The sequence below is a fragment of the Papio anubis genome, chromosome 12 (assembly GCF_008728515.1).
Source record: "Papio anubis isolate 15944 chromosome 12, Panubis1.0, whole genome shotgun sequence".
NCBI lineage: Eukaryota > Metazoa > Chordata > Mammalia > Primates > Cercopithecidae > Papio > Papio anubis.
In genome coordinates, this window is record NC_044987.1 from 19,354,812 (window position 1) to 19,380,745 (window position 25,934).

Below are 25,934 nucleotides of genomic sequence, written 5' to 3' on the forward strand. Positions count from 1 at the left end.
TTTAGCTTCCACTCCAAAATGTTAATGTATTAATCAACAGGAGAATAATTGTTTTTTACTGCATTATAAATCTCGGATGCCATTAGGATTTCAGCAAGGGGTGATGTAGCCACATTCCTAAATTAAAATTGTTTACACTACCATACATCCATTCTGCATCGCCATAGCTCATTCTGGGTTCATTTTGGAGTTGTTCCCCAGCCAAACATGTCGTTCCTCAGTCGGAAGAAGACATCCTGAGGGAGTGATGCTTATAAAGGAAAATTAATTGCATTGCAAGGTGTTAAATAAATAAAATAAAAACCGTCGGTGGCAATGGACAATTATTCCTTGCTGTCTCTTTTGAAATAGGTTTTTAGGTTTTAAATTGAGGCTTACTCCCTCGTACATCCTAAATGTAGCAAGCCTGTCATTTGTCTTTAGTCTTATAATCCTTGTTTTATCTCTAGGCAGCTGTGGCTTTTGAGCACCTTACTTTTCCTATGCATATCCCTGATCTATCAGGGAATAAAAGTCATTGGGCATCTATAGAAAGATGCTTTATCTTCCTGTTGCCTAAAGGTGTCATTCAGAGCACCCTCAAATAGTCAGGTCAGCCTCGTTAATTAGGCTCTGCAACTGGATACAGATCGAGTGGACGCCAAGACTAGTTCAGGGCCGGATAGACTATTTCTTCCTTCCCTGCCTCCCTAAGCTTGTTCCACATACATTAACCCTCCTATGCTGCTTATCATGAAATTGCCTTGTGGGGAGAACAGATCAATTCAGCACTGGACAGGTCAGCCTGTTCCCTCAGTGTAACTTCAGTTTAACTTGATCCATCTCACTTGTTCTCTCTGACTCCTCCATTAAAAAGAAGGTGACCCTCTGACCCTGGAGACAGTGTCGCCAGGGCTTCTGGTGCCTTGTAATAAACTCTACATCCCTATTCCTCTTCTGATTTCAACAGATTCCCGAGCAGGTGAAGAAGGCTCGATCAGGGCAGTGGATCATGCCGTGATCGGTGGCGTCGTGGCGGTGGTGGTGTTCGCCATGCTGTGCTTGCTCATCATTCTGGGGCGCTATTTTGCCAGACATAAAGGTAAGCAAGGCTTCAGCAGGCAGGAGCAGCGTGTCCCCACAGCTTCTGCCTTTGGGGACTTTACGCGGTTGTCCTTGATAGATAATTTGATATATGTGGCCACACGGCCTATCTGATTCCTGAAACTGGAAGAGAAAAAAAAAAAACAGAAATCTTAGCAGCCGCTGATTAGGACTCTGGGAGTTGATGAGTAGCACTCCTTGATTCGGATTTTCTCTAACTATAAAGCTCTGTAGAGTTGTTATTCTGCCATCCATAATTGGGGATAGATGAAAAATGATAGAGGCTGGTGTGCAAGATGTGGCATGAACCCCCAAAGGATAAACATGGAAAAGCCACATCCACAACCTGTTTTCTGGGAGGCAGAGGATTTCCCCCTGTCCCCTGTCCCCAGACTCTGTGTAAGCTGGTCACAATGGCTCTGCCTTAGTTTGATGTGCCCAGGTTAAAGACAATTTTTTTGCCTTAAAAGCCACATAAATATGTATTTTTAAAATTATCAGTGCAATTGATTTAAATTGCCATTAATCATCACACTTATCAACTGTGCAGTCTGGATGGGCAATCATCTTTTCCAATGCCCCTCCTCTCTGCCCCATGCTGCTCTGATCCTCTTCTCCCCTCTTGGTAATTTATTCTTCCTTTTCTTTGTCCGCCCCTGTCTCTCTCAGTTATTTTTCTCAAGCACTGTGCAATGAGCCTACAGGGTTTTCTAGGTGCTTGCATACTGCTTGACTGTTGAACTTGGGTTTGCGGGAAGGTCCCTTGAGCACAGCAGTGGAGGTCTAAGGTACATAAGCACCTTTAGGATACAGAGTGCCTGTCTCAAGCATAAAACAGTTTAGGATGATCAGAGCTGTCCATACTTCGCCCTCTGCCCGCACTCAGGAGGCAGTCTGTGTGGCCAAGAACTCCCAGCCTCTCGGTGGTAAGCTTGATAGAGACAGGAGGTAAGGCCAGAGAGCAGGGCAGCGTCTGAGCAGCAGCTGTGAAGGACCAGGGGAGGGGAACATGTGTGTCACTCTACAGCAAGAAAAAAGGATACCGAGAAGCGTTTGACCACTTGCTTTCTCAGATTTGTCACTTTGAAAACCTGAAAATATAGCAAATGTCTCAATCTTTTTAAATAGAAGACTCTTCAGGAATACAGTATGTAACGGGAGGAAGAGTATTTGATTACGGCAGGCAGTTTAAGTTCTACCTGTATAGCATACTGAGGTGCAGTCTTTGTCGTTCTCCATGTAAACTGTTGGGATCTGGTGATAAGAGTGTCCCCAACTTTGTAACGTCTGTCTATTGTCATTATAAAGTGGCTGTGCCAATTAGCAAATCCATGAATCCGGGTCCAGGCTAGAGTTACATGATGAGAGAGACTCCCTTGCTCATTAAGACAGATCCGAAACCTTGATCCCAGCCATTATAATGTCAAATTCTTTCTCAATCTGGAACCTCACTCTGAAATGGAAGACATAGAAAAATCGAACATACTTGTGCAAGTTCAAGCACATTCTCACCTATGGGTAGGCAATCACGATTCATATAGACAGGGGACTGTGGTTCAAATAAATGAGTTGAGATGACAACAGAAGCATCATCAGGGCCCTAATTCATTTATTGGCTAATTGCTCTTCCTTGCTTTGGTCTTTAACCATGTACGTGCACGTATCTGGTCATTGGTCATTGGTGTTTACTGTTTATACATTAGTCAGCAGCTCTCCAGCTTTCTGCATTTTTAGCTCCCACTCACGTCTTCTTCTGCTGACATCCTCTGGTCATAATCACTGCTCTAATGTCTCATTTGCTGAATTATATCGCAGCGGTTCAGTTGGAGTGGTGCCTTTGGAACCCCCGGATCCCCATTTGTCTCACCCACCCCGCTCTCTTCTTCCAATTGTTTTTTCCCCTCTGCTGCCTGCACACCACTTCGGCTGATGATGGCCATAAAGCAAGTTGCCATCTCTGTACCACTTTACACAGAGGCCATCAGACAGTCACGGTGCTTTACCCCTTCATCTTTCAGGTACATACTTCACTCATGAAGCCAAAGGAGCCGATGACGCAGCAGACGCAGACACAGCTATAATCAATGCAGAAGGAGGACAGAACAACTCTGAAGAAAAGAAAGAGTACTTCATCTAGATCAGCCTTTTTGTTTCAATGAGGTGTCCAACTGGCCCTATTTAGATGATAAAGAGACAGTGATATTGGAACTTGCGAGAAATTCGTGTGTTTTTTCATGAATGGGTGGAAAGGTGTGAGACTGGGAAGGCTTGGGATTTGCTGTGTAAAAAAAAAATGTTCTTTGGAAAGTACATTCTGCTGTTTGACACCTCTTTTTTTGTTTGTTTGTTTGTTTGTTTGTTTAATTTTTATTTCTTCCTACCAAGTCAAACTTGGATACTTGGATTTAGTTTCAGTAGATTGCAGAAAATTCTGTGCCTTGTTTTTTGTTTGTTTGTTACGTTCCTTCCTTTTTTTTCCCCCTTTGTGCACATTTATTTCCTTCCCTCTCCCCCCAATTTTGGATTTTTTCCAAAATCTCCCATTTTGGAATTTGCCTGCTGGGATTCCTTAGACTCTTTTCCTTCCCTTTTCTGTTCTTGTTTTTACTTTCTTTTGTTTATTTTTGTGGTAACTGCTTTCTGTTCCAAATTCAGTTTCATAAAAGGAGAACCAGCACAGCTTAGATTTCATAGTTCAGAATTTAGTGTATCCATAATGCATTCTTCTCTGTTGTCGTAAAGATTTGGGTGAACAAACAATGAAAACTCTTTGCTGCTGCCCATGTTTCAAATACTTAGAGCAGTGAAGACTAGAAAATTAGACTGTGATTCAGAAAATGTTCTGTTTGCTGTGGAACTACATTACTGTACAGGGTTATCTGCAAGTGAGGTGTGTCACAATGAGATTGAATTTCACTGTCTTTAATTCTGTATCTGTAGACGGCTCAGTATAGATATCCCACGCTGTCCAGAAAGGTTTGGGGCGGAAAGGATTCCTCCTTTTTCCATGCCCTAAACAGACCTGACAGGTGAGGTCTGTTCCTTTTATATAAGTGGACAAATTTGAGTTGCCACAGGAGGGGAAGTAGGGAGGGGGGAAATATAGTTCTGCTCTGGTTGTTTCTGTTCCAAATGATTCCATCCACCTTTCCCAATCGGCCTTACTTCTCACTAATTTGTAGGAAAAAGCAAGTCCATGTGTTGTGCGAATGACTGAATGGGACAGGGTTGATTTTTTTTTTTTTTTTTTTTTTTTCCTTTGTGCTTAGTTAGGAAGGCAGTAGGATGTGGCCTGCATGTACTGTATATTACAGATATTTGTCATGCTGGGATTTCCAACTCGAATCTGTGTGAAACTTTCATTCCTTCAGATTTGGCTTGACAAAGGCAGGAGGTACAAAAGAAGGGCCGGTATTGTTCTCACACTGGTCTGCTGTCGCTCTCAGTTCTCGATAGGTCAGAGCAGAGGTGGAAAAACAGCATGTACGGATTTTCAGTTACTTAATCAAAACTCAAATGTGAGTGTTTTTATCTTTTTACCTTTCATACACTAGCCTTGGCCTCTTTCCTCAGCCTTAAGAACCATCTGCCAAAAATTACCGATCCTCGCATGATGGCAGCCATAGTGCATAGCTACTAAAATCAGTGACCTTGAACATATCTTAGATGGGGAGCCTCGGGAAAAGGTAGAGGAGTCATGTTACCATTTACATGTTTTAAAGAAAGAAGTGTGGGGATTTTCACTGAAACGTCTAGGAAATCTAGAAGTAGTCCTGAAGGACAGAAACTAAACTCTTACCATATGTTTGGTAAGGCTCCAGACTCCAGATAACAGTCCCTATGGAAAGATGGCATCAAAACAGATAGATCTATATATATATATAAATATATATTCTATTACATTTTCAGTGAGTAATTTTGGATTTTGCAAGGTGCATTTTTACTATTGTTACATTATGTGGAAAACTTATGCTGATTTATTTAAGGGGGAAAAAGTGTCAACTCTTTGTTATTTGAAAACATGTTTATTTTTCTTGTCTTTATTTTAACCTTTGATAGAACCATTGCAATATGGGGGCCTTTTGGGAACGGACTGGTATGTAAAAGAAAATCCATTATCGAGCAGCATTTTATTTATCCCTCTCCTATCCCTAGGTACTTAACCAAGACAAAAAGCCACAATGAACATCCCTTTTTCAAAGAATTTTATCATCTGCAGCTCTATTCCGAGCCCTTAGCACCCATTCCGACCATAGTATAATCATATCAAAGGGTGAGAATCATTTAGCATGTTGTTGAAAGGCTTTTTTCAGTTGTTCTTTTTAGAAAAAAAAACAAAAACAAAAACAAAAAAAATCACACCATTGCTCACAGAATTGGCATCTCATTTTTGGGACCTCCCATCTTTCTGTTTTGAAAAGTGTACAGTAGTGCAGTGTTCCTGATGTAACTTTATGGCTTACAATGTTGACATGTCTCAGGTTCCTGTGTTTCGATTGGTGTTTTCCGTCTCAGGTAGATTGCAAAGTGTAGGCCCCACACATTGGAAAAAAATAATAATAAAACAAAGCAAAAACAGGAAATTATGGATTTTAGTTGTATATTGGTTTATGTATTTTTTCTTAAGTATACAGTGCACTGTTTGAAATGTATTGTTGAGTATTACTTTGTACAGGTTGATCACTTTTTTTAGAGTGAAGAAAGAACAAACTTGTTTTTTGTGTTTTTTAAAGGAATATAAAATAATGAAGGATGTATAATTGATGCCAAATAAGCTTGTTCTTTAGTCACACCGACGTCTTATTTTTCCCTTTAGGCCAGTTCTGTTTTTAAGGTGTACATGGACAATGTTACAGTGTAAGAAACTCCATATCCATATGTTCCCATTCGCATTTTGTATTGGTTCATGTATACCATTTTTACAAAAAAAAAAGAAAAAAAAGAAGTACTATAAAATATCTGTCTTCTTAATAAAAAAATTAATGTTACAAAGTGATCCTTTAATCTCTTTATGGACTTCTTATGGACGCCGAGTGAGAGAAGAGATGGGCCTCTGGTCCCAGCTTCCTCCTTAGGACCGTGTGCGGGGCCAGGAGCGCTGGCAGTAGATGCCAGGACATGCTGCCAGCTGGGTTGCTGGGGGCCGCACTCTCTTTCCTTCTCCGCTCATCCTTCCTGTCCTTGTTCTCTTCCCCACTCAGTGGACAGGTGAGCCGGGTGCCGTGCCGTGGCTGAGTCTGGGCTCTCACGTGGACTCAGCGATTTGTGCAGGTGTGCGAGCTGTGGTGGCGGGCCCGCCGGAACAGGCTGCTCCCGTGGATGTGTCTCCCGCACTCATCCCCTCTCTCACCGCCCCCCACCCTCACCAACTTCCCTGTGTTGGCTGCTCCACCTGTCTCTTACTTCGGGAGTTTGTGTCTTAACAATGCATTCTGCCTTCTTCATTTAAAGTTCTCTCTCCTTTCACAAAAGAAGTCGTGAGCTGTGGAGGACTGGCTTGGCTGCCTGCAGAAGATTGTTCTCACTTGCTGTTTAGGTTGCTGAGACTTCCAGGCCTGGGTAGACAGTAGGATTTGCTCTGTTGTCATCGTCCTTGCCTTGCAGGCTGAAGTGAGCAATGACTTACACTTCATGGTGGCTGATCTTATAAATGCGCAGATAATGTCTGGCCAGGCCCAAAGTGCCCTTTTCCCATCACCCTCCAGCTGTGGTTGAGTTCCCCTTTTCTCCCTTGGCCATGTCATGGGGAAAGTTCCATAGGAAAAGCAAAGGTAAGCTCCAGAAAGGCTGAAGGCTGTGCATCTCCCCTTGGGCCACTTCCATCCTGGCCTGGTCTCTTAAAAAAAAAAAAAAATCAGTTAATCAGATATGCAGTTATTGAGCACCTGCTGTATGTCCAGCATGGTGAGGGATGCAGAGAAGTATAAGGCGGTCTCTGGAGGCCAAGCGGAGTATCAGCTACATCACCTGAAAACATGAAGTGCCCCTGAGCCATGGGTGCCCCACCGAACACAGAGAAGCCCAGAGAGTGCTATGGGAATTTTCTGGAGAAGAGAAATCAGTGAAGGCTGGTGAGTCCCCAGACAGGTTCACGCAGGAGCTGGGACCCCAGCTGGATCTTAAAGGATGGTTTCGTGGAGAAGGAATGTGAGTCAAAAGTACAGAGGGCAAGAAGCCCAGCCAGCCTGCTGATGTGTATGGGGAGAAGAAAGAAATCAGTTCTGTGTGCGGGGTGGGATGGCTCTTGTGGCTGTACTAAAAAGTCCAGGCAGAGGAGTCGAGACCTCAGTGACCTCTCCCAGCCTCTGCTGGAAGGCAAGGAGCAGTGGGGAGTACTCATTCATTGCATCTCTATAAAAAGACCCAGAGAGATAGAATAGAATAAGGATCAAAAGTGCACACTAGAGTGAGGCTGCCTGCATTCAGATCCCTGTCCCACCATGTAGCAGTGAAACCTCCAGTGAGTAGCCCAGCCTACCTGGCTTCGGTCTCCTGCTCTGCAAGGTGGACATCACCATAGCCTCGAAGGTTGTTGGGAGAGATCAGTGAGATATGCAGTCAGCGCTCAGCCAAAAAGGTGTCAGGCACACACTATGCGTTCATTACATGTCAGTCACAGGATAGAGGCAAACGGTGACTAAAAAGGCAGGGCTTCGAAGAAGTGGTCACTACTCAGGGAGCTCTGCGGGCTCCTGTGCATATAGACACATCGTGCCCTTGCGAACCACGACTTAGAAGGTTTAATGACTCTTTTCTCTTCACCATTCATTAGCAGACTTATTCCAAGCCACGTGGCATGCAGTATGTGTAGTCTCCCCACCCCTCTCCCTCTTGTCTGCAGCATGAGGCTCCAGGTTTAGCTGTACCCTACAGAAAAGGATCCCAGAAGTTCCTTGAGCTGAGGCAAACAGGAGGTGGTGATGACTGCTGCACATTTACCTTTCGAGCTCCACAGGGTATGCAAATGAAAAGGTGCTAGAAGCAGTCCCCGCTCAAAGGATCTTGATAAGTTACCGGCTCCTTCATTTGAGAAGACTGTGTACGAGAGTGAAAATGGCCCTCGTTTCCTCCAGAGAGTCTTCACAAATGTTTTGGCCTGGCATTCTCCAAATACATCAACTGGAACCCTGAGGTGATATGCGGGTGTTAATTGGTGCAATCTTTCACTGTCCTCTGTCTACTTGAAATGTAATTCTTGTACCGCTGTGGACTTACTCCATGGAGAAATGCTCCTTTGATTCTGTCAACCAGAGCCTCAAAGAAACCATGCAGCCACCCTGCTACAGGTAGACAGACCCTGCTTAAGTGAGGGTATCTTTGTTTTATTATAAAATCATGCCCAAGATTAACATGCCATTTTGCCAGGATCCCAAATACCCAGCCCTTTGTCATGAAGAACTGGCAGCCAAATTCCTTCAGGGTGAAATCTGTATTCACAGCCAGACATGTATAGTTTTTGAACCACTTGGATGTCCTGGCCCCCTGTACAGGAGAAGAAAGAAGGGACTCTTGGCCGTCATCCATGACCTTGTGGGTCAATACCATATTAAAGTCCCTGGCAGGCATGCGGTAGTCACCCAGCAAGTATCAGATGATTAAAGGGAGAATAGTCCCGCACTTGGCTGCGTGAGCCTTACATTACACTTAATCTGAATGGGCCACCGATGCTGTATTTCAAACCTTGATGTTTGCATGTTCATCCTTATTACAGGTAGCTTTCAGGTTGGCCTTGAAGAGCCAAGCCAGCCAGTCCTGAGTTTAGACCTATTGGCCCCATCACTCTCAAGGACCCACTGGAACAGTATCAGGGAATATCATTTTGGGTAATGGCCAAGCAAAGCCTTAGTATTGCTATCATATATTGTGAGGGGCCTTCAGAATGCAATATGGCGTATTTTAAAAATGCAGACCATAGTCCTCGCCTTATTTGTGTGTATCTCAAAATGTTGAAATATGCCTCTAACAGGAACTGCAGGATTCAGTGCCCCCCTCCCCAGCACTCTCACATCATTACACATGAGCATCCCTGAACTGAGACTTGAAAGCAAGAATCTTCTCTGTTTTCAAGTCTTCCAATCCTCAGCTTCCAGGCTCTTCAGTACACAGGAAACTTTGTTTTGTTTTTTATGGTTTTTTTATTTTTTCATTCCCAAATAAACATAAAATGTCTACTGCCCCTGGTGGTCAGTGCTGGGAAATACAACTCGAGCCTTGCCTGTTGAAATGCAGAATTCATTCCAACAAGGAACCTGACATTGTCTACTGCTTTTTCTCTCACATGCATGCACACCTACCTGCGCCTCCCATTTTACTCCCTCCTAATCCTTCAAAGTGTTGATCTGGGGAAAGTGAGAACCACTACTGAGGGGCAAATCAACCGGTTCTCTGGGCCCGGGACTTCAGCTGCCCTCCAGACATACACAGGTTCACAGTCGTATTTCAGATGTGACCGCCTCAAATCTTCCTTAAGTGCTATCTTCTCAGGTTAATTAATCACCAGACTTAAACTTGCTGTTACCAGCAGGAAGTCCATCCTGAAGTCAGCAATATTACAATTGCATCTTCTAATACTGTTTATCCTGCATTAGTGTTTACTTAGGGGGAAAATTGATCCGTAATTGATATTTCAGTCTTCCAGAGCTGGTGTTGGAAAAGCCTAACGCAGGCCTTTAATAGCAAGCAAATATTTAAATCCCTTAATGGTTGCTGAATATTGAAATGTGTGACTTTATTACTCTTTTTGGTTTGTTTTCTCTGTAGTTGTGTATTTCATCGTTTAAACTTGCAATGGATGCTGGCAAGCTCAAGTCTAGCTAATCCACAAAAGCTGTTTGCCCAGACACAGCAGACCTGATTAAAAAGTATTGCTATGGAAGGGAATCTTCAGCGCTAATCAGTCTCTGTTAGCTAGTGACAAAATTACTATCCATCTCTCTCTCTCTCTCTTTCTCTCCCTCTCTCTAGGCCTGTTTTCTCTAACCTCCTCTCCCAGAATAAAGTGATGAGGGCAGCTATAGTGTTGCAATTAGGAACATGAATCTTTTATCGTTTGGACAAGGAAGGGAAAATGCCATTACTGTCAACTGAAATGTCCTACTTGGGTTTTTTGCTCCTACTTCCCTGCCAAAGCCCATTGCTGCTGCTGAAAGTGTATAACATTCACAGCTGTTCTTGATGACTTGATTCTTAACACAGCCAGAAATGTAGCCCGGGAGATGCTTAAGACAGTTTATGGAAAATAATAGATTTCCTTGCAGAGACACCAATGCATCGAGAAGGGCCTTGAGTCACGTTAGCCCCAGCCAAGATCACCAATTTTCTCTCTATCTGGCTTCAGTTACAAAGGCTATTGCTTAAAAAAAAAAAAAAAAAAAAAAAATGCAGGCCCTTTTGAATTCTCTGTGTTTTCCTGGTTGGTTTCCATCAGCACCCACAAGTCTCTGGCTATGGCGCCCTTTGTCTCACCACCCACCTGCAGCAGCCGTAAGACCTGAAAAGAAGCCATGCCTACAGAAGTGGAAATAAAAGGATGCTACTGAGGGGAGAAGAAGAGCTCCCAGGAAAGCCACCCGATGAGAGCTGAGACTAGGTCTACCATCAGCTGGGTGCTCCAGAGACAGACGGCTATGTTGAAGGCCACCCCTACAGTCCTAGCACAAGGGCAAGGTCCTTCCCTCCCTGTGTGGCATCCCCGCGTGGCCATGAGGAATGTCAAGAAGTGGTGTAGTTAGTTCCTCTAGCCTCATCAGTGTGCCCTGATCACTCTCAGACCCAACCCTTAGTTAGGAACCTCTGGGATTGGCACTCCCTTTGGCAGGTAAAAGGGAGTGGCTTCCCAGTCACAAATATTGGGAAGGATGCAAGAATGAAACAGCAAACAGTGCCTCACAAGGTTGCAGCTTTCAGACTGTTTCTGCAAAAGCATGTCAAAAGCCATGTGTCTCTGCCCCAGCGTGTCTCCCCAGTCGTGCCTGGAAGTAAAGGTTGGAAGATACGGGCTGGCAGGCAACGGCCAGATCTCTCTCCCTTTCACTCTAGTATCAGCCGCAGACACCCCCAGTGAGTGCCACCACTCCCCCACTGTTTTCATTCTTAGCTTCTCCTAAATGGAAACCATTAATCATACTAAATTGTGCAATGATTCCGCGATAGGGAGAATGCTGATGGCAAAAATCATTCTCCTTTGTTGTGCCAGGCAGGCAAAAGGCAGAAGTATTAGCTCGTTGCCCTGCCTGGCTCCTTGCAAATGCTGACCATGTGTTTGCCTACGCAGCTGCCTCTATGCACACAGCTTATTTTAGCACTGGTCTAAGGCATTCCAACTGTTGACAGAAAACAAGGCCACCTCTTCCTTAGTCCCAGGACTGCCAGGAAGACTGTAACTGCTGGTGCTCCCTCAAGTTTCTCCCATCTCAAGGTCCCCATATCAGAGGTAGGGGTGATACAGGACTCATGGGGAAAACCCGAGGTGGTCTCAGATGGGGTTAGCTGGTGGAGTAAGCCGTGCCCCCCATGCAGTTCTGCCAGCTGGATTGCAGAAGAAGCCAGGTGTGGGTACCAAGGAGGTTTTGTGCCTTTCAGAATTTGATGTCTGCTTCGCTTTCGACAAGCCTCTTTGTAAGCCACCCCTTCTGAATTAGAATCATTTTCCAAAAGCTCTTAAGCTATGATTAATGCCAGGGCTGTTTTTAACAATCATCCTGCCAGTCTTAAGCTGTAGTCATTTTCAATAATTTGGAGTGCTCAAAGGCAAGCCAGGAGTTTGTTGACAACAAAACCCGTAAGAGCACAGCCAGGCAGCCACAAAAGATGGAAAAGCAAAGGGACCATTTGGGCTTAGCTGGCTTTCTGCTCCCAGAGTTTCGCCACTAAAAGTTTGATTGAACACTCACAATGCATTAAGGATCCAACTGTGAACATGGCTCGGCAAGAGGGCTGCCAGGCTGGCTTTTGTGTGAACAAACAAGCAGCGTGTTTGGAGGGCTCCGGGTTTATTTATGGACATGTGTGGTTCATTCATGCCGTCCCCAAACCAGAGTGTCCTCGTTTGTCTTCCCTCTGCCAACATGGAAGACCAAGAAAGAAATGCAGTTGCTTTTCTTCGGGGCTGTTTACCTCCCGTGAATGCCGAGCAAGTCTCTGGCCACGATGCGGGAATCCTGCTCTGTAGATGGCCCCGGCCATTTCCCCAGCCATGTGTGTTCAACTAGCGTTCTCTTTTTAATCTTGGCAATTTCATGGTAGAGTATCCATCTGTTTGAAAAGCCCAAACCGAAGGAGGCTACCGTTTGAAATGTCCGTGATTGCAGATTTACTTAGACTCAGCTTCCGATAGCACTTATTTCTAGCTCATTACTTCCTCCGGAAGGAAAGGTCAGTTCTGGGTGATGGGAGTTTAACCCAATGAATTTGGTGTGATGGATAGATATTTGTGTCTCCATTCGACTCTGCCATCACACCAACTATTATGTAGGGTGTGTTGCCAGCCAGGGAGAACACAGATGCTTGAGTGTAGCTGGGAGCTTTTATTAGCTAACTTCCAATAAACTCCCTTCAACCATGAATCACAGCAGAGCCTCCGCCCTGCACTCCACGTGGCCTTAGCGGTATCTATCACGTCCCCTCTCTGTCTCTATTCACTTCAAGCCCCTTTCTTCTGAGGTGGAATGAACAGATTTCTAGTGTTGGGCCTCTAGAGCTGTGTTTCTGTCTTGGTTAGAGGGACCTGAAAGGAAAATTGTAACCTATCCGGACTCTGTGTCCCTACACCCCTTAAATGTTTGCTGGGTTTTCCCAGCAACTTTTCAAGGGAATCTTTAGGACATCGCCCCCCGCCCTAGCATGGCACCCACTTTAGGATCCTGGGGCTTGGGGAAGTGAAAAACTTCCTCCAAACCTACTTCTTCCTTTATATTCCATCTCAATTAATAGCATGATCAGTCTCCCAAACTGGAAACCTGGGTTGTTTGCCTCCAGTGGTTACCAATTCCTGCCCATTGCCCCCTAAATGCTTCTCAAACTTGACCCGAATGCATCATTTCCATGTCACTTACCTGGTCCAGGCCCTTTACCTTCAAACAAAGGAATGTGGCAGCCTCTGGACTGGCTTCCCCTCCTCCTCCCCCAGCCCCATCACCAGTCCCTCCCTGGCCAGGAAACCACTCTTGGTTAACTTTTGACTTCAGACTAAATCCAAATCCTCACAATCTGCCATCAACTCAGTTTGGCCTTTCAGCATCACCCTGCGATCCCCCACTGCCCATGGCCCCTGACCCCTACCCTATCCCACCTCTGTGCCTTTGAATATTCAGGGGATGTCCTCCGCCTTTTAAGAATGTCTCTGCATCCTTCGGGTTGCTTCTCTGTGCTTTTTCAATTCCTCATGCTTACCTCAATTTGTGTCCTTATCACATATCTGAACTGTTTGTTTACCTTTCTGTCTCCCTCAATAAAAACAGTAAATTTCTTGAGAGTAGAGACTGTATCTGATCCAGCTGTGTATCTCCGAAGCCAAGTGCAGTATCTGGCCCTGTGCTCAATAAATTATTGAATAATAAGAGAGAGGTTTTTTTCATCCGTGGTTGGATGGGTCTTTCAAGTGTCTGTCTCTTTCCTAGAAATATCTTGGTAAGCCCTGGGTCTCCTTTTTCTTTCTAACCAGCAATTTTAAAGTTTTTAGAACTACCTCTGTATGCTTCATTGAATTTTTGTTTGGGTTTTGGTTTTTAAAATTTTGTTTCTTGCTCTGTCATCGTCAACATCATTTTTTCCCCACGTCTCCTTTCTCCTATCTCTCTAAGCTGTTTTCTCCATTAAGGTCAGAAAGCACAGTGCCTATGTCCTAGAAACATTTCAAGAGCCTGTGAACATATTTCAGAACTGGAAAGAAATATATATATATGTATATACATATATATATATATATATGAGCTCTAAAATCCATGGAAGGCAAGAACACTGTAAATGTATTAAATGTTTAATTAAATATCTACAAAACCATAACGTTGTCATGAGCAAACTGCAACCTAACGTAACTGGTAAATAATCAGAAACTGTATTCAACATGGGACTGTAATGTATGTGACATAGTGTGGAATGGAGCTTTCATAAAAAGAGGTTCTAGGGCCTGCACGGGTTTCAAAACAGTCTCTCCTCTGTCTTGCTTCTTTTCTTTTCCTCGCTCTCTCTCTGGCTCACTCTCTCTTCTCCGAATCTTGCACTCCAACTCTGAGCACATAGAGCAAGCTCTGGAGGGAGCCACCCCAGAAAAGAACTAGACCTGCCAGGTGGGCAGAGCAAACTGTCGCATGAACCATCAACGCCTCCTGGAAGGCCAGAATCTGACATATACACGTGGGAGTTCAGGATGGAAAGCTGATCTGCCCAAATATGCAGAGTGCACTTTCAGCTTTCATTAGTGACTGATTCTCCTGGGACCAGCAACGGCAATCTGTAGAGATATCTGACCTGCACACCCAGCTTCCAATGTGTACAGCAGATTGTCCGTGTGGACACCCTGGGCTGGGGAGGGCAAGTGACTTATCTTCCCGCCGCTGTTTTCCGGCTTTGGGGTTTTGTTTTGGTGTGTGTGGGAGGTGGCAGGCTGATGGTGATGAGCGCCGACTCCAGGAGCCAGTATTCATGAGTAGTGTTTCCAGCTGTGCCTCTGATTCAGCCGTGACCTCGGGCAAATCGCTTCCTCCCTGGGCCCTGCTCTCCATCTGTAAAGAGCCCCAATCCCAGAGTGTTTCGAGTTATTTGTTTGTAAAGTACTTTGACATCTCAGATTCAAGGCACGGTAAAGAGCAAAAATACTGCTGTTGTTATAGTGCATTTAAAACCCTAAGGAAAATATGGGTTGCCCTCTCTTGAGTTGAAAATTAAAAAGCTGTAATCATTGACGACTAATTCCATTGTTGTTGCTTTATGATGTCCTCACCATCTTGGGATCATCCAATTTTTGCCCTTTTTTTTTATATATAAAAAATAAATAAAGGCTCCTTGGTGAAGAATGGCTTTCATTTAGTAAATAATTTTGACTTGTGTAATTACTTCTGTGACTTTTCTGAACAACCTCGCTTCACTTGAAAAAAAAGCCGCACCTGCACCCTTCCCCCACACCGCCGCCCACTGCAGCCTTCCATCCCTGGTGCTTCATAAAGTAATTGTGCAATTAGGAAGAAGTGGCTGGAGCATCGCGTTTCTCTATATTTTAAGTTGGGAGTCTGACTTTGACTCCCTGCTTGCTGGAGTGGGTGAGCCAGCCCGTTATTAAAAAAACAATTATGCTGTTAAAAAATCAGGAGCTTCACAAGTGAAGAGCATCGATTGGTGAGAGCTGGTCAGTTATCACCAGAAGGTCCTGACAACACACTAATAGGTTTTTCTGAAGATCCAATCAAATTTTCTAGGCAGAGGCTTGAGGTGTTCCACATGGGATAATGCTTGTCCTGGGCAGTATTGATTTCAGCGTGTGGCTCTCTCTTCTCTCCCCTCTTACTGGCTCCCACTCTTCCAACTCTTCTCCTGCTGCTACTTTTTTGGTTTTTTTTTTTTTTTTTTTTTTTTTTGGTAATAAAGACTTGAGCTTTGTATTCCATGTTAACAGTCTGATGGGGGAGGAGAGAGCCTCCCAAGTCTCATCTGCCCTTGACTTGGTGCCTCCCTGCACCATCTCCTTTGTTACTGTATCCCGAGAGTCAGATAGATATAGCATCACCTGCTCTGCTTCTCCCTGACCTTGTGGATTTCATTCTTGTAGCTGCTTCCAGCCCAGCCAGCAAACCCTCTTAGAAGAAATTCTGTTAAAAAGCCTGCTGGGAAGTAGGAAATGAAACGGCTTGAAGTTGTAGAGGTTTCTGGCATCCCCTACCCCACAAGTAAACAATTCCCTGGGGCGAGGAGAGGGTAGTGGTTTATGCACACTCGTGTGTGTGTGTGTGTGTGTGTGGTGTGGACGTGCATGCACACACGGTGGTAGGGACACAAGCCTACAAGATACAGCGGTACAGACTTAGGAACTGACTGGCTGTAGGATCACAGGGGTGCATAGGGATGGATGGGGACAGGGATCCAGCCTACTGTCTAGCCAAGCTTTGTGTCCTGACATGGAGTTGCAACTTCTTGGAGGAAGGGATATCTTTTTTTTCTAATTCACACAAAGATGTCTGGACTATCAGTGCCTGGAGAGATGTGGTGGAGACTCAGAGCCTCCAGGATCTGGAGTAACTCTGCTGCTGTGCACTGATGTATCTGAGCCCTAGCCACTCCCCACAAACATCCCTGGACGAGACGAAAGTGTTAGCGATGTATTAGATGCAAAAGTAGTTTCGGTTTTTGCCCTTACTTTTTTTAAATGACAAAAACCACAATTACTTTTGAACCAACCTAATAAAACACTCCTTGTACCCATTCCATGAATGTTAGTATTTTCATTGTCCTCAAGGATCCCAGGGCAGCTTTTCAGATCTACCAAGTTGACATTCACTTTGCTCACCCAACCTCTCTGCTGACTCATCTCACCCAAGGCTCTGCACATGGCCTAGATGGGATGCACCTGGCATGTCTTGGTTGTCCCTCCCTTCTCCCTTACTTCACCTCCCACACCTTTTGCAGAGCAAAGGCTCTGTTATCAGCAGACTGGGGTTCAAATCCCAGTTTCTTTACTTAATAAAAGTTGACTTTGGGCAAGTCTCTGAGTCTGTTTCTTCCTCTTTAAAATGTCCACCTCACGCCTTGCCGTGGGGCTCACGCCAGTTAAAATACTGTGCTGTACGCAAATGTTAGTTATAGATTCTCAAACTCTTAGGTTCCAGGAGTCTTACCTTGCCCCTGGGACTCCCTAAACCCCATAGGTAGCTCCTAACCAGATTCACGCCAATTAGCACTTGGTTATATACTGACACGTTTTTCTCTCATTGTTTCAAGTGTGTGTTTTGTCTCCACAACCAGGCTGTTGGTACCTGGAGTAGCAGGTTCACATCTTACACTTGTCTTGGATTCCCCACAGCCCTCCAATATGCTGAGCACACAGTGGCTACTCGATAACTCCTTGACCTCCCTGGGTATTTATTGTGATACAATTTTTAGTCTGTAGCACTTCCCACCTAGGAAGAGACTTAAATGGAATCTGTAGCTTTGGTTTAGCTCATCCAATCACAGAACACAGCCTGCCAGATCTGCAGAGCACCCCAGAGCTCATCCCGTCCAACCCCTTCATTTTACAGACTTCGATTGCAGTCAGCCTCACAGAGGAGGACCAAATACCAGCCACCCGAGATGTTATGTTCCTGACCCGCACCAGAGCCAAGTTAACAGATGAAATGCTCCTCACCCTCTCCAGGCAGCATGCTGCAGGGAAGCCATTCTCAAAACATAGGCACGGGACCTGCCGCCTGGTGTCACCTAAGACTGCAGTAAAAATGCAGATTCTCAGGCCCCCTCACCCCTTCCCCCGCTTCTATTGAATGAAAACTAGGGCAAGGTCCAGCCATCTGCTTTTCCTCTGGTCCTCTGGGTGATTCTGCTGCCTGCTGTACTCTAAGAGCCACTGACTGCTCTGGGGGAAGAGTTCTGGACTTCAGCCAGCAGACCTGCGTCTGCGTCCAGGCTTCACTCCCAGTGTCAGTGTCTTCATTTGCAAAGCAGGAAACACAGCACTCACCTCACTGAGCTTTTGTGTGCCTTAGCTGGAATCACACACTTGGCACACAGTAGGCACTTAAGAAATGTTAGCTGCTTTTGAATTGCCACTTGTCTTGGGTGAGTGGATGAATGGCTGATTGCAAGGCTGATTGGAGGACATGCAACTTTCATCACCTTCATCAGGAAAAACAAATCTATTAAGTGGCTAAATGCATGATATTCTGTTCTCTACATGGGGAGAAAAAAAAAGGCATTCCATAAATCAGGTGTGACAAGGTAGAGTGCAAAGGCCAAAGATTTTGCAAATAGGAGGCTCGTGGTCCAAAGCCCACCTCCATCACCATGTGCTGGCTGCATGATCTTGGTAGACTTACAATGGTATGTTCATTCATTCGACTGATATTCTGGGACTCCTACTATGTGCCAAGCAATAAGCCAGACATGGAGAACACACAAGAGAACACGTTGGTTAAAATCCTATGGCGGATCAAAAAATCCACCTGCTCCTCTGTAGGTCTCAGCCCCCTTGCAGCTGGGCAGAGTATGTGCCTCTTTTCTGTGCTGTACCTGCATTTTACCTATGCATACATGATTCTTCAATGTTTCTCTTGCCTTGCTGCAGCCACCAAAAATGCCAGTGTTCCATATGGTGCAGCCACAAGGTGCTGAAGCCTCCCCTGTCCTGGATCTCTGAGTGACAAAGTGGAGCAGAGGCCTTTGCTCAAACCCATGGGACACGTTACATGGGAGAGAAACATGATATTTGGGATTTATGTTTCCACCACAGAGCCCAGTCTCTCCTGACCAACACAGACCCTGTCCTGATGGGGCTTGCATTCTGGTAAAACAAACAACATACACAGTTGAGCATTTCATTACAGTTGTAAGAGGTGCTATGAAGGAGGCATGGGTTACTGTGAAAGCATATATGAGTGAAGCCTTATCTAGGAGGTGGGGATGGGGGTGTTGGAGGTTGGCAGTTCAAGGAAGACTTCTCTGGAGAAGTGTTAAGTTGAGACCTGAGGGATGAATACGAATTGTTCAGGTAAAACGGGAAGGAGAAGTCAGGTTCAAGGAGAAGAAAGAGCCTCTGTGAAGGCCTGGAAGTGGAAAGGTGTAGGATGTTGATGAACAGGCCGATAAGATAGGAGTGCCGAGAGTGAGCAGGGGTGAACAAGAAGTGGGCTAGAATCAGATTATGGAGGATTTTATGGGCCAGATTAAGGATTTGGGATTTTATCCTAAAACAAATGGCAAACTGGAAATTTCAAACAAGGCAGCAGCAGCAAGTCTGCTTTTCAAAAAGCTTTGAGCCTTACCTTCCTGATCTGTACAGGGGGCATAATAATATATACGCTTCAAAAAACTGTGAGAATGGGATAAAATAACCTCCGTTAAACATGGTGCTGAGCACACGGTTAACACTTAAAATGATCCAGCCCTTTCTCTTCATCTGGTTCCCTCCTGCTTAGAGCTCACATCTAGCACACGTTCTCTGGCATGCTCTCTTTCGGGGATGCTGCAATCAGCAGGAAGAAAGCCAAGATACCTTTGTAATGAAATAATGACAAACCTTTACTGAGCATTTATAGTATGACAGGTACAGTTGTAAGTATTAATTCAGCACACCCCTATGGGATAGATACTATTATTACCCATTTTACAGATGGGAAAACCCAAGCACAAGCTAAGGTATTTGCTCAGGACCACACAACTGGTAAATAGCAGGGTGGGGCTCACGCCTGTAATCCCAGCACTTCGGGAGGCCGAGGCAGGTGGATCACGAGGTCAGGAGATCGAGACCATCCTGGCTAACACGGTGAAACTCCGTCTCTACTAAAAATACAAAAAATTAGCCGGGCGTGGTGGCGAGCGCCTGTAGTCCCAGCTACTCGGGAGGCTGAGGCAGGAGAATGGCGTGAACCCGGGAGGCAGAACTTGCAGTGAGCCAAGATCCGGCCACTGCACTCCAGCCTGGGCGACAGAACAAGACTCCATCTCAAAAAAAAAAAAAAAAAAAATAGCAGGGTGAGACTTAAACCCAGACACTCTGAGTCCAAAGTCCTTGCTGTTAATCACTATCTTTCATTGTCTCTTGGAAGAAAATGAGATTTTAGGGAAACAAAGTGGTCAGAGGGAGCTGCTCCAGTCAGACCCGAGGAGTAGGAGGAAGAGATGGACCCAGCCACTGATGCTGAGCAGAACACCTGTAAGAGGCAGGGCGCACCCTCCATGCTCTCAGACCATCTGCCCATGAGAGGCAGAGGCTGGACCTCACAGCCAGCCCAGGGCACCGCCCAGTTTCCAGCCACCCTGAGCCAGGGAGTGATGCATGTTCTCTAAGTCACCTCTATCGGCCTCCAAGTCCCTTCTAGAGATGGGCCCTTCAGGGACAGCCCAAGGCACACCTCCCAGGTCACTGCTTGGGAAGACTCTGGGGGCCGCAGCAAGGCCTTAGTGGGGGCAAAGAGGATGCCATCGAGCCTGATGTGTGTCCATGTCATTGAGCCTGAGGCATATGGTGTCAGGAGAGCCCCAGGGGAAGGCCAGCCTCACTGGGCTTTGAGGTAAACACACAGGATGGCCGCCCTGCCCTGTCACTCTCTGCAGTCAACCAGAAAGTCAGAAAACGTGCCCAGCGACCAGTGAAGCAGATGGCTGAGAATATCATGTGTATACAATATTTATGAAATGTGAGCTGAGCAGAGCTGTGGCTGAGACTCCCGTCCCAGGCAGAGTAATTCAGCCCTGTGTGATGAACAAGATTGTAATTGGGGTAGTTCCAATTTACTAACCATTTGCAAAAGATTACATACCTCTCACATATTATCCTCTCCTAATCTTACTTTAATGAACCTTACTCTATCTGGATGTATAATTTCAGGGCGGGGGGAAAAACAATTTCTAGCCTAGAAGGCAAAGCTGCAGCTAATACATTAACATCCAAATTAGAGAGAGGGAACGTAATTGTGAGATCTATAGCTAAAGTAATCTAAAGGCGCCCTCCCCTTCCATGCAGAAAAAGACAGATGTACAGTGGAGGCAGTTCTTGTTACTACCAGCGACTTTCCAGTAAGGGGTGAGGACTCTCCCTCCAAGACGGCAGCCTCACCGGGAAACGTTCACTTCGCTTCCAGAAGGGTCTCAGCTGAACTTCACTGGTGGAAATGAGCCATGCCTGCATTAGGCAGGAAGCGAGTCAGACTAGCAGCAGAACCTCCAGGGAGTAAGGGTTGTTGGTAAGCACACCTTCCCCCAGAGCCTAAGGCTAGGAGGGATCCTTAGGGGTGAGTTCATGAACCCATCTTTATCTGTTTCATCATTTGTAAAATGAGGCTGGAATAGAACAATAATGCTTCCCTATTCATGCCTTCATTTGGTGAACGGTTTTATTGAAACCCGCTTTGTGCCCAGCACTTTTCTAAGTGCTAGGGAGACAGAGGGTTTTTTGTTTGTTTGTTTTTAAAGAAGTTCTTGCACTCAGGAAGCTTACATTTTCACTGGGAAAGTAAAACAAATAAATAGGACAAGAGTAGGGTGTTTGCATCTGGAATACTTGTGACAGGCTCACACCTCTTCAAAACCAAGCGTGGCCCAGCTGATTTCCCAGGCAGTGGACCCGGGGCGTCCCTGGAACTGCTTTGCTGCCTCAGTCCTGAAGGGGAGTGCCCAGCGGTGAGCCATCCCCACTCTTCCACGGCTTCCCTCTGTGAGGCACGGGCTACAATTGAAGCTTCCAGAAGGCAGCTGCTGCTCAGCTCCCATCCAGAATGAGGGTTGCAGATGGCAGAGAACCAGTGCTCAGGGCTCTGCTACCCAGAGTGCTGTCTCTGGCGGATGGAGGTCAGCAGCCCTTCCTCCCCTGTACCTTGTGAACTCCGGGAGGAGGTCAGAGAATACAGTCAATAAAAGGCAGCACTCGCAATCCTGGAAATGTCCTTCCGGAACTCCTTCCTGATTCCCATCTGCAGTGCAGAGCAGGACTGCAGGGGAGAGATGCTCAACTGTGCTGCCCATTCCCTAGGACTCACCAAGTCCCCATCAGGATGGATGGGGCAGGAAAAATAGCCAAAGCCCCTGCATAAGGGGCCAGAACCTCAGCCATGTTAGAAGCACATACTGTGTGCCAGGAGAGGACTGCACCCCACCTGAACTTCACTGGCCATACCTTGTGGCCTGGGTCAGAGCTTCCCAGGATAGAGGCACAGAGGCTTTGTGGGTCTCATATGTGATCCTGTGACACCCCTCCATGTCCTAATCTCTGATCTCAGGAATAGCAGGGAAGGGTTATGGCCAGAGCCCTGGGCACCATCTCTTGGGAGCCCTCCCCAAGCATCCCCTTCTTGGCTTCCCTCCCCAGTCCCCCTTCCACTCTCACTTAATTACCCCTCAGAATTGTTTGCCAGGGTGAGGGAGACTGATTGAATCCAGGAGCTCTGTTCTGATCTTGTCAATCAGACCTGCCCACCTGCCTGTGCACACACAAACCTGCTCTCTCCCACACTCTGGCCCTTTGCTTGCTCTCTGGCCTCCACACTTTCTCTTAAATAAACACACACAGACACCCGGACAGTAAGGCACAGTCTGTCCAGCTTGCCAGGAAGCCTAGAAAATTCACAACCATTTAAGCCCACATTGGAAGGAATGGGACACAGGGCTGGAGGCTTGGAGCTGCAGCTACTCTCTACTCTCTGCCACCTCAGGGAGCCAAGGGCATCCAGTTGCTAGTTCCCCAGGGCCAGCCAGAGAGAGTTTGAACTTGGTGAAAATATTCAAAAGCCTTTGTATTAATAAGTGCTACAGACTAAATGTTTGCCGCCCCACCCCAATTCATCATCGAAGTCGTAATCCCCAGTGTGATGGCATTGGAGATGGAGACTTTGGTGGGTAATTGAACTTGGATGGGGTCATGAGAATAGGGAACCCATGATGAGGTGGTGCCCTTATAAGAGGATAAAGGGAACGGAGCTCATTCTCTCGGTCCTGTGAGGGTACAGCAAGAAAGCAGCAGTCTCTAAACCAGGGCCCTCACCAACAACAAAATCTGCCATTGTCTTGATCTTGGACTTCTCAGCCTCTAGAACTGTCAGAAATAAATGTCTGTTGTTTAAGCCAGCCAGTCCATGGTGTTTGTTAAAGGAGCCCAAACTGACTAAGACAATAAGCCATAGAGCTGGACTGGGCCCCCTTCCAGACACTGGACTCTGCCTGGTAATTTGGCAGGCTCCCCAAGCAACCCCATCCCTTAACAGTGGGCCACGGTTTCGGCTTTTGTAGATGTGTGTGCTGCTGGTCAGCAAATGAAAGGGGAGAGGGGATGAGCAGAACCTAAGCTAAATAAACAAAATAAGAGAAAGAAGGAAGGAGAGAAGGAGGGGAAGACAGAAGGAGGGAGGAAAAGAGGGAGGGAGGGAGTGTGTTCAACCCAGTACAGTGCATACTAAGCAACTGCATAAGTGACTGAATGTGGGCCCTCAGTGCTGTCTTCTCAGAGGTGATGTGGGATGACCAACCATCCCAGTTTGCTAGGAATAAGGAGGCTCCTGGGACCGGAGACTTTCACTGCTAAAACCTGGGCTGGGCCCAGTTGGTGACTATGGAGGGCTCAGTCCCATCTCCCTGCAGCCTGTGCCTTAGAGTAAGGCTGTGTTCTAACAGCCCAGAAGGAGCCCAGGGACAGGATTCTGATAAGGGATTATATTACCAAGAAAAAAAAGACCTGTTCTTTGTTTCTCCTGCTCCTGTGTTTATACTGCTTCTTCCTTATCTTTGCATAGTGGTAGTCTTAGTAGTGATAGTGGGGTAATAATAACAGTTAGCACGTATAGAGTGCTTTTTACGTTGCAAGCACAGTTCCAAACACTCTAGAGACCCTGACTCCTTTAACCTTCCTAAATACCTTTGACATAGGTATTGTTATTGCTGCCATTTACAGATGAGAAAACTGAGGATAAAAAAGGCTCCCTGTGCCCAAGTGGGTGGGTGCTGCTCGCCCTGTGCCTGGTTCTAGTGGCTCGCCTCTCCTTACTTACCTGCAGCCGTGCCTCTAGGCCTTTAGCCTGGGGTTCCCATTCAGCACCTAGGAGCATCTCCGCCTCCTATTCCTATGGGGACAGTGGGTTGGGAAAAGCAGAGGCAGCTGGGCTCCTTTCTCGGAAAGCCACATGACCAGAAGGGCTTCTGTTGTGTCAGGGACTGAGTGGCCAGGGTGTGGGTCTGGGTCCTTGAAGCCATTGAGGTATTCAAGCTCCCAGGGCTGTGACTGGGGCTCTGAGGCCACCTCCCCTTTGTCCTTTGAGAGGTGGCAGCCCTGCCTCTCAATCCCAGGACTTCACAACCTGTGCCACCATGCTGTCAGGAAGCACGTGGCCTTCTGGCAGTGACTCTCCAAGCCCGAAAAAGGAGCAAAAGGAATATTTGATCACAGGTGGCTGCTGTCAGCACTGCAGTTTCTGAAGTCCTGAGGGCCGGGCGCTTCCTGTCTGCTAGGAGTCCTGTGAGGCCCCTCTTCATGTCCATAGCCCCACCTTGGGGCTCTGCAGCCACCTCTGCGAAGGAAGCACGTGAATCACGCCTCTCGCCTCTTGGGTGTCACCCCCGTGAGGCTGCGTAGAAATGCCCTCAGAGACAACACTCCCTCACCTCCCCTTCCGCCTCTTTCCAAGGAGAGAGGACGTGTTGCTCGCACAGAGTGTGTCTTTTGAAACCAGCCAGGCTCCGGTTTGTTCTCAATGCTCTTGTGCAGCGCCTGGTGACCTTCGTCTGTGTCATCGTTTTCAGGCTACAACACCCACCTGCTAGGTCTGAATCAGGGGTTAAGTGGAACATCATGCCCAGAGCGCTGGGACGCGAGCCAGGACCACAGAAGGGACTGGATCAACAGTGGAGAGAATTCAATCAGGTCGGGAAGCTGGGAGCCTGGTGGGGTCCGTCCACCCTCTGAGGAGGCCCCATGCATAGTCCATCTCAGACTCAGGCATTGCTGTGATTCTTTAAAGTTCTAGAGAAAAAGAGGTTTTGAAACCTCCTGTTGTATCCAATTTCATGTTTTAACAACTCCCCTCTGTGATAATTCCTTTTTTTAGGTCGAATCTGAGTCCCTCAAGCTGCAACTCGAGTTAATATTCTTTTGTCTCCTTTTCAGAAGAGACTGAGAGTCACCCGGTCCCCTTCTGGTATTTCTTCAGGAGCATGAGGACTTTAACCTTCTCCTCTCCAGGCTGTGGAGCAGAGAGAACGATCGTGCTCACTTGGTCCTGCTTCTGAGGTCCAGATCTTAGAGACCAGGGGCCCTGTCTGGCCCAGACGCAAGAAAGAGAGTCTGCCTCCGGGGCAGGGACCAGGACCCAGGTCCTCAGATTGTCTGAATCTGGCTCCCATAATCCTATCTCCTGTACCATTCTGGGCCACAGCCTTCTCTGAATTCTCCACATTCTGAAATTCTTTGTTCTTTTTCTTGAATGAAAAGAAGGGTGGGGTTGAAATAAAGAAGTCTAAACGTGCCTCCTGAACTGGGCCATCTCCCAAGTGTTCAGGGCTGAGGCACCAGAGCAGGGGCTGCAATCCGCGGGACGGAGCGCGGGAAGGAGCGCGGGACTGGGCTGGCCTCGCTTATGCTCCTGCCCAGGCCTCCCCGGCTCCTCATCTACAGGCGCTCGCTGCGCTTCCCGGCCACTTGCCGTCCCATAATCAGCGCCATTATCTCTGGATAATTTTCCCTCTCCTCCGCAATGCGGCCTGTGAAAGGAACCCGAGGAAGGACCGTGTTTCTGGGACTCTGCGGTGGGGGCTGTGGTCTTGATTGCAAATGAAAAATTAAGCCCGCGCGTCTCGCATTCAAGCCGGCGTGATTGCGCGACGGCTGCTGCGCGTCCCCAGCCCGTCCGCCCCGGCTGCCTGAAGGGTAGCAATGATCTGTCTACCTTTTCTTTGGCTTGCCTCTGGTTTAGCAAATCTATAATGCATTTAATCTCCGAAAGCCACCGCGCTTGGCTTTAGTTGCCTAATTTGCTCTCGAGAGCTCCGGCAATTCTCTGCCCGCCAACGACGTTTAACTCGAGGATTTTGTGTGTCCAATCAGCCGGGCTCCCCTTGCGGTGGAGGAGGTGGGAGAAAACAGCCGGAGCGGGCAATCGAGGGCTGAGTCCCCCAGCGCACCCCTCACCCCCAAGCGGGCTGCCTCAGGAGCCCGGGCACCCCCCACCGCG

At 46.8% G+C, this 25,934-nt stretch overlaps 1 protein-coding gene and 1 long non-coding RNA gene across 7 annotated transcripts in view; one reads left to right on the forward strand and one right to left on the reverse strand.

Annotated features, from left to right (window-relative positions):
- CADM1 (cell adhesion molecule 1) overlaps positions 1–6,016 on the forward strand; it is a 332,199-nt gene extending 326,183 nt beyond the window's left edge. For all 6 annotated transcript variants that reach the window (XM_009187346.4, XM_021926578.2, XM_021926580.2 and 3 more), the window contains 2 exons: positions 950–1,081; positions 3,102–6,016. In XM_009187346.4, coding sequence (XP_009185610.2) covers positions 950–1,081; positions 3,102–3,220 — 251 coding nt within the window. In that variant the 3' untranslated portion in view covers positions 3,221–6,016. The remainder of the gene's footprint in view (positions 1–949; positions 1,082–3,101) is intronic.
- A 7,632-nt stretch (positions 6,017–13,648) lies between these two features.
- LOC116269681 lies at positions 13,649–25,920 on the reverse strand. The gene is made up of 2 exons (XR_004177343.1): positions 23,760–25,920; positions 13,649–17,901 (listed from the first exon to the last, which is right to left on the reverse strand). It is a non-coding gene; the product is annotated as an uncharacterized LOC116269681 (long non-coding RNA).
- Positions 25,921–25,934: the final 14 nt, after the last annotated feature.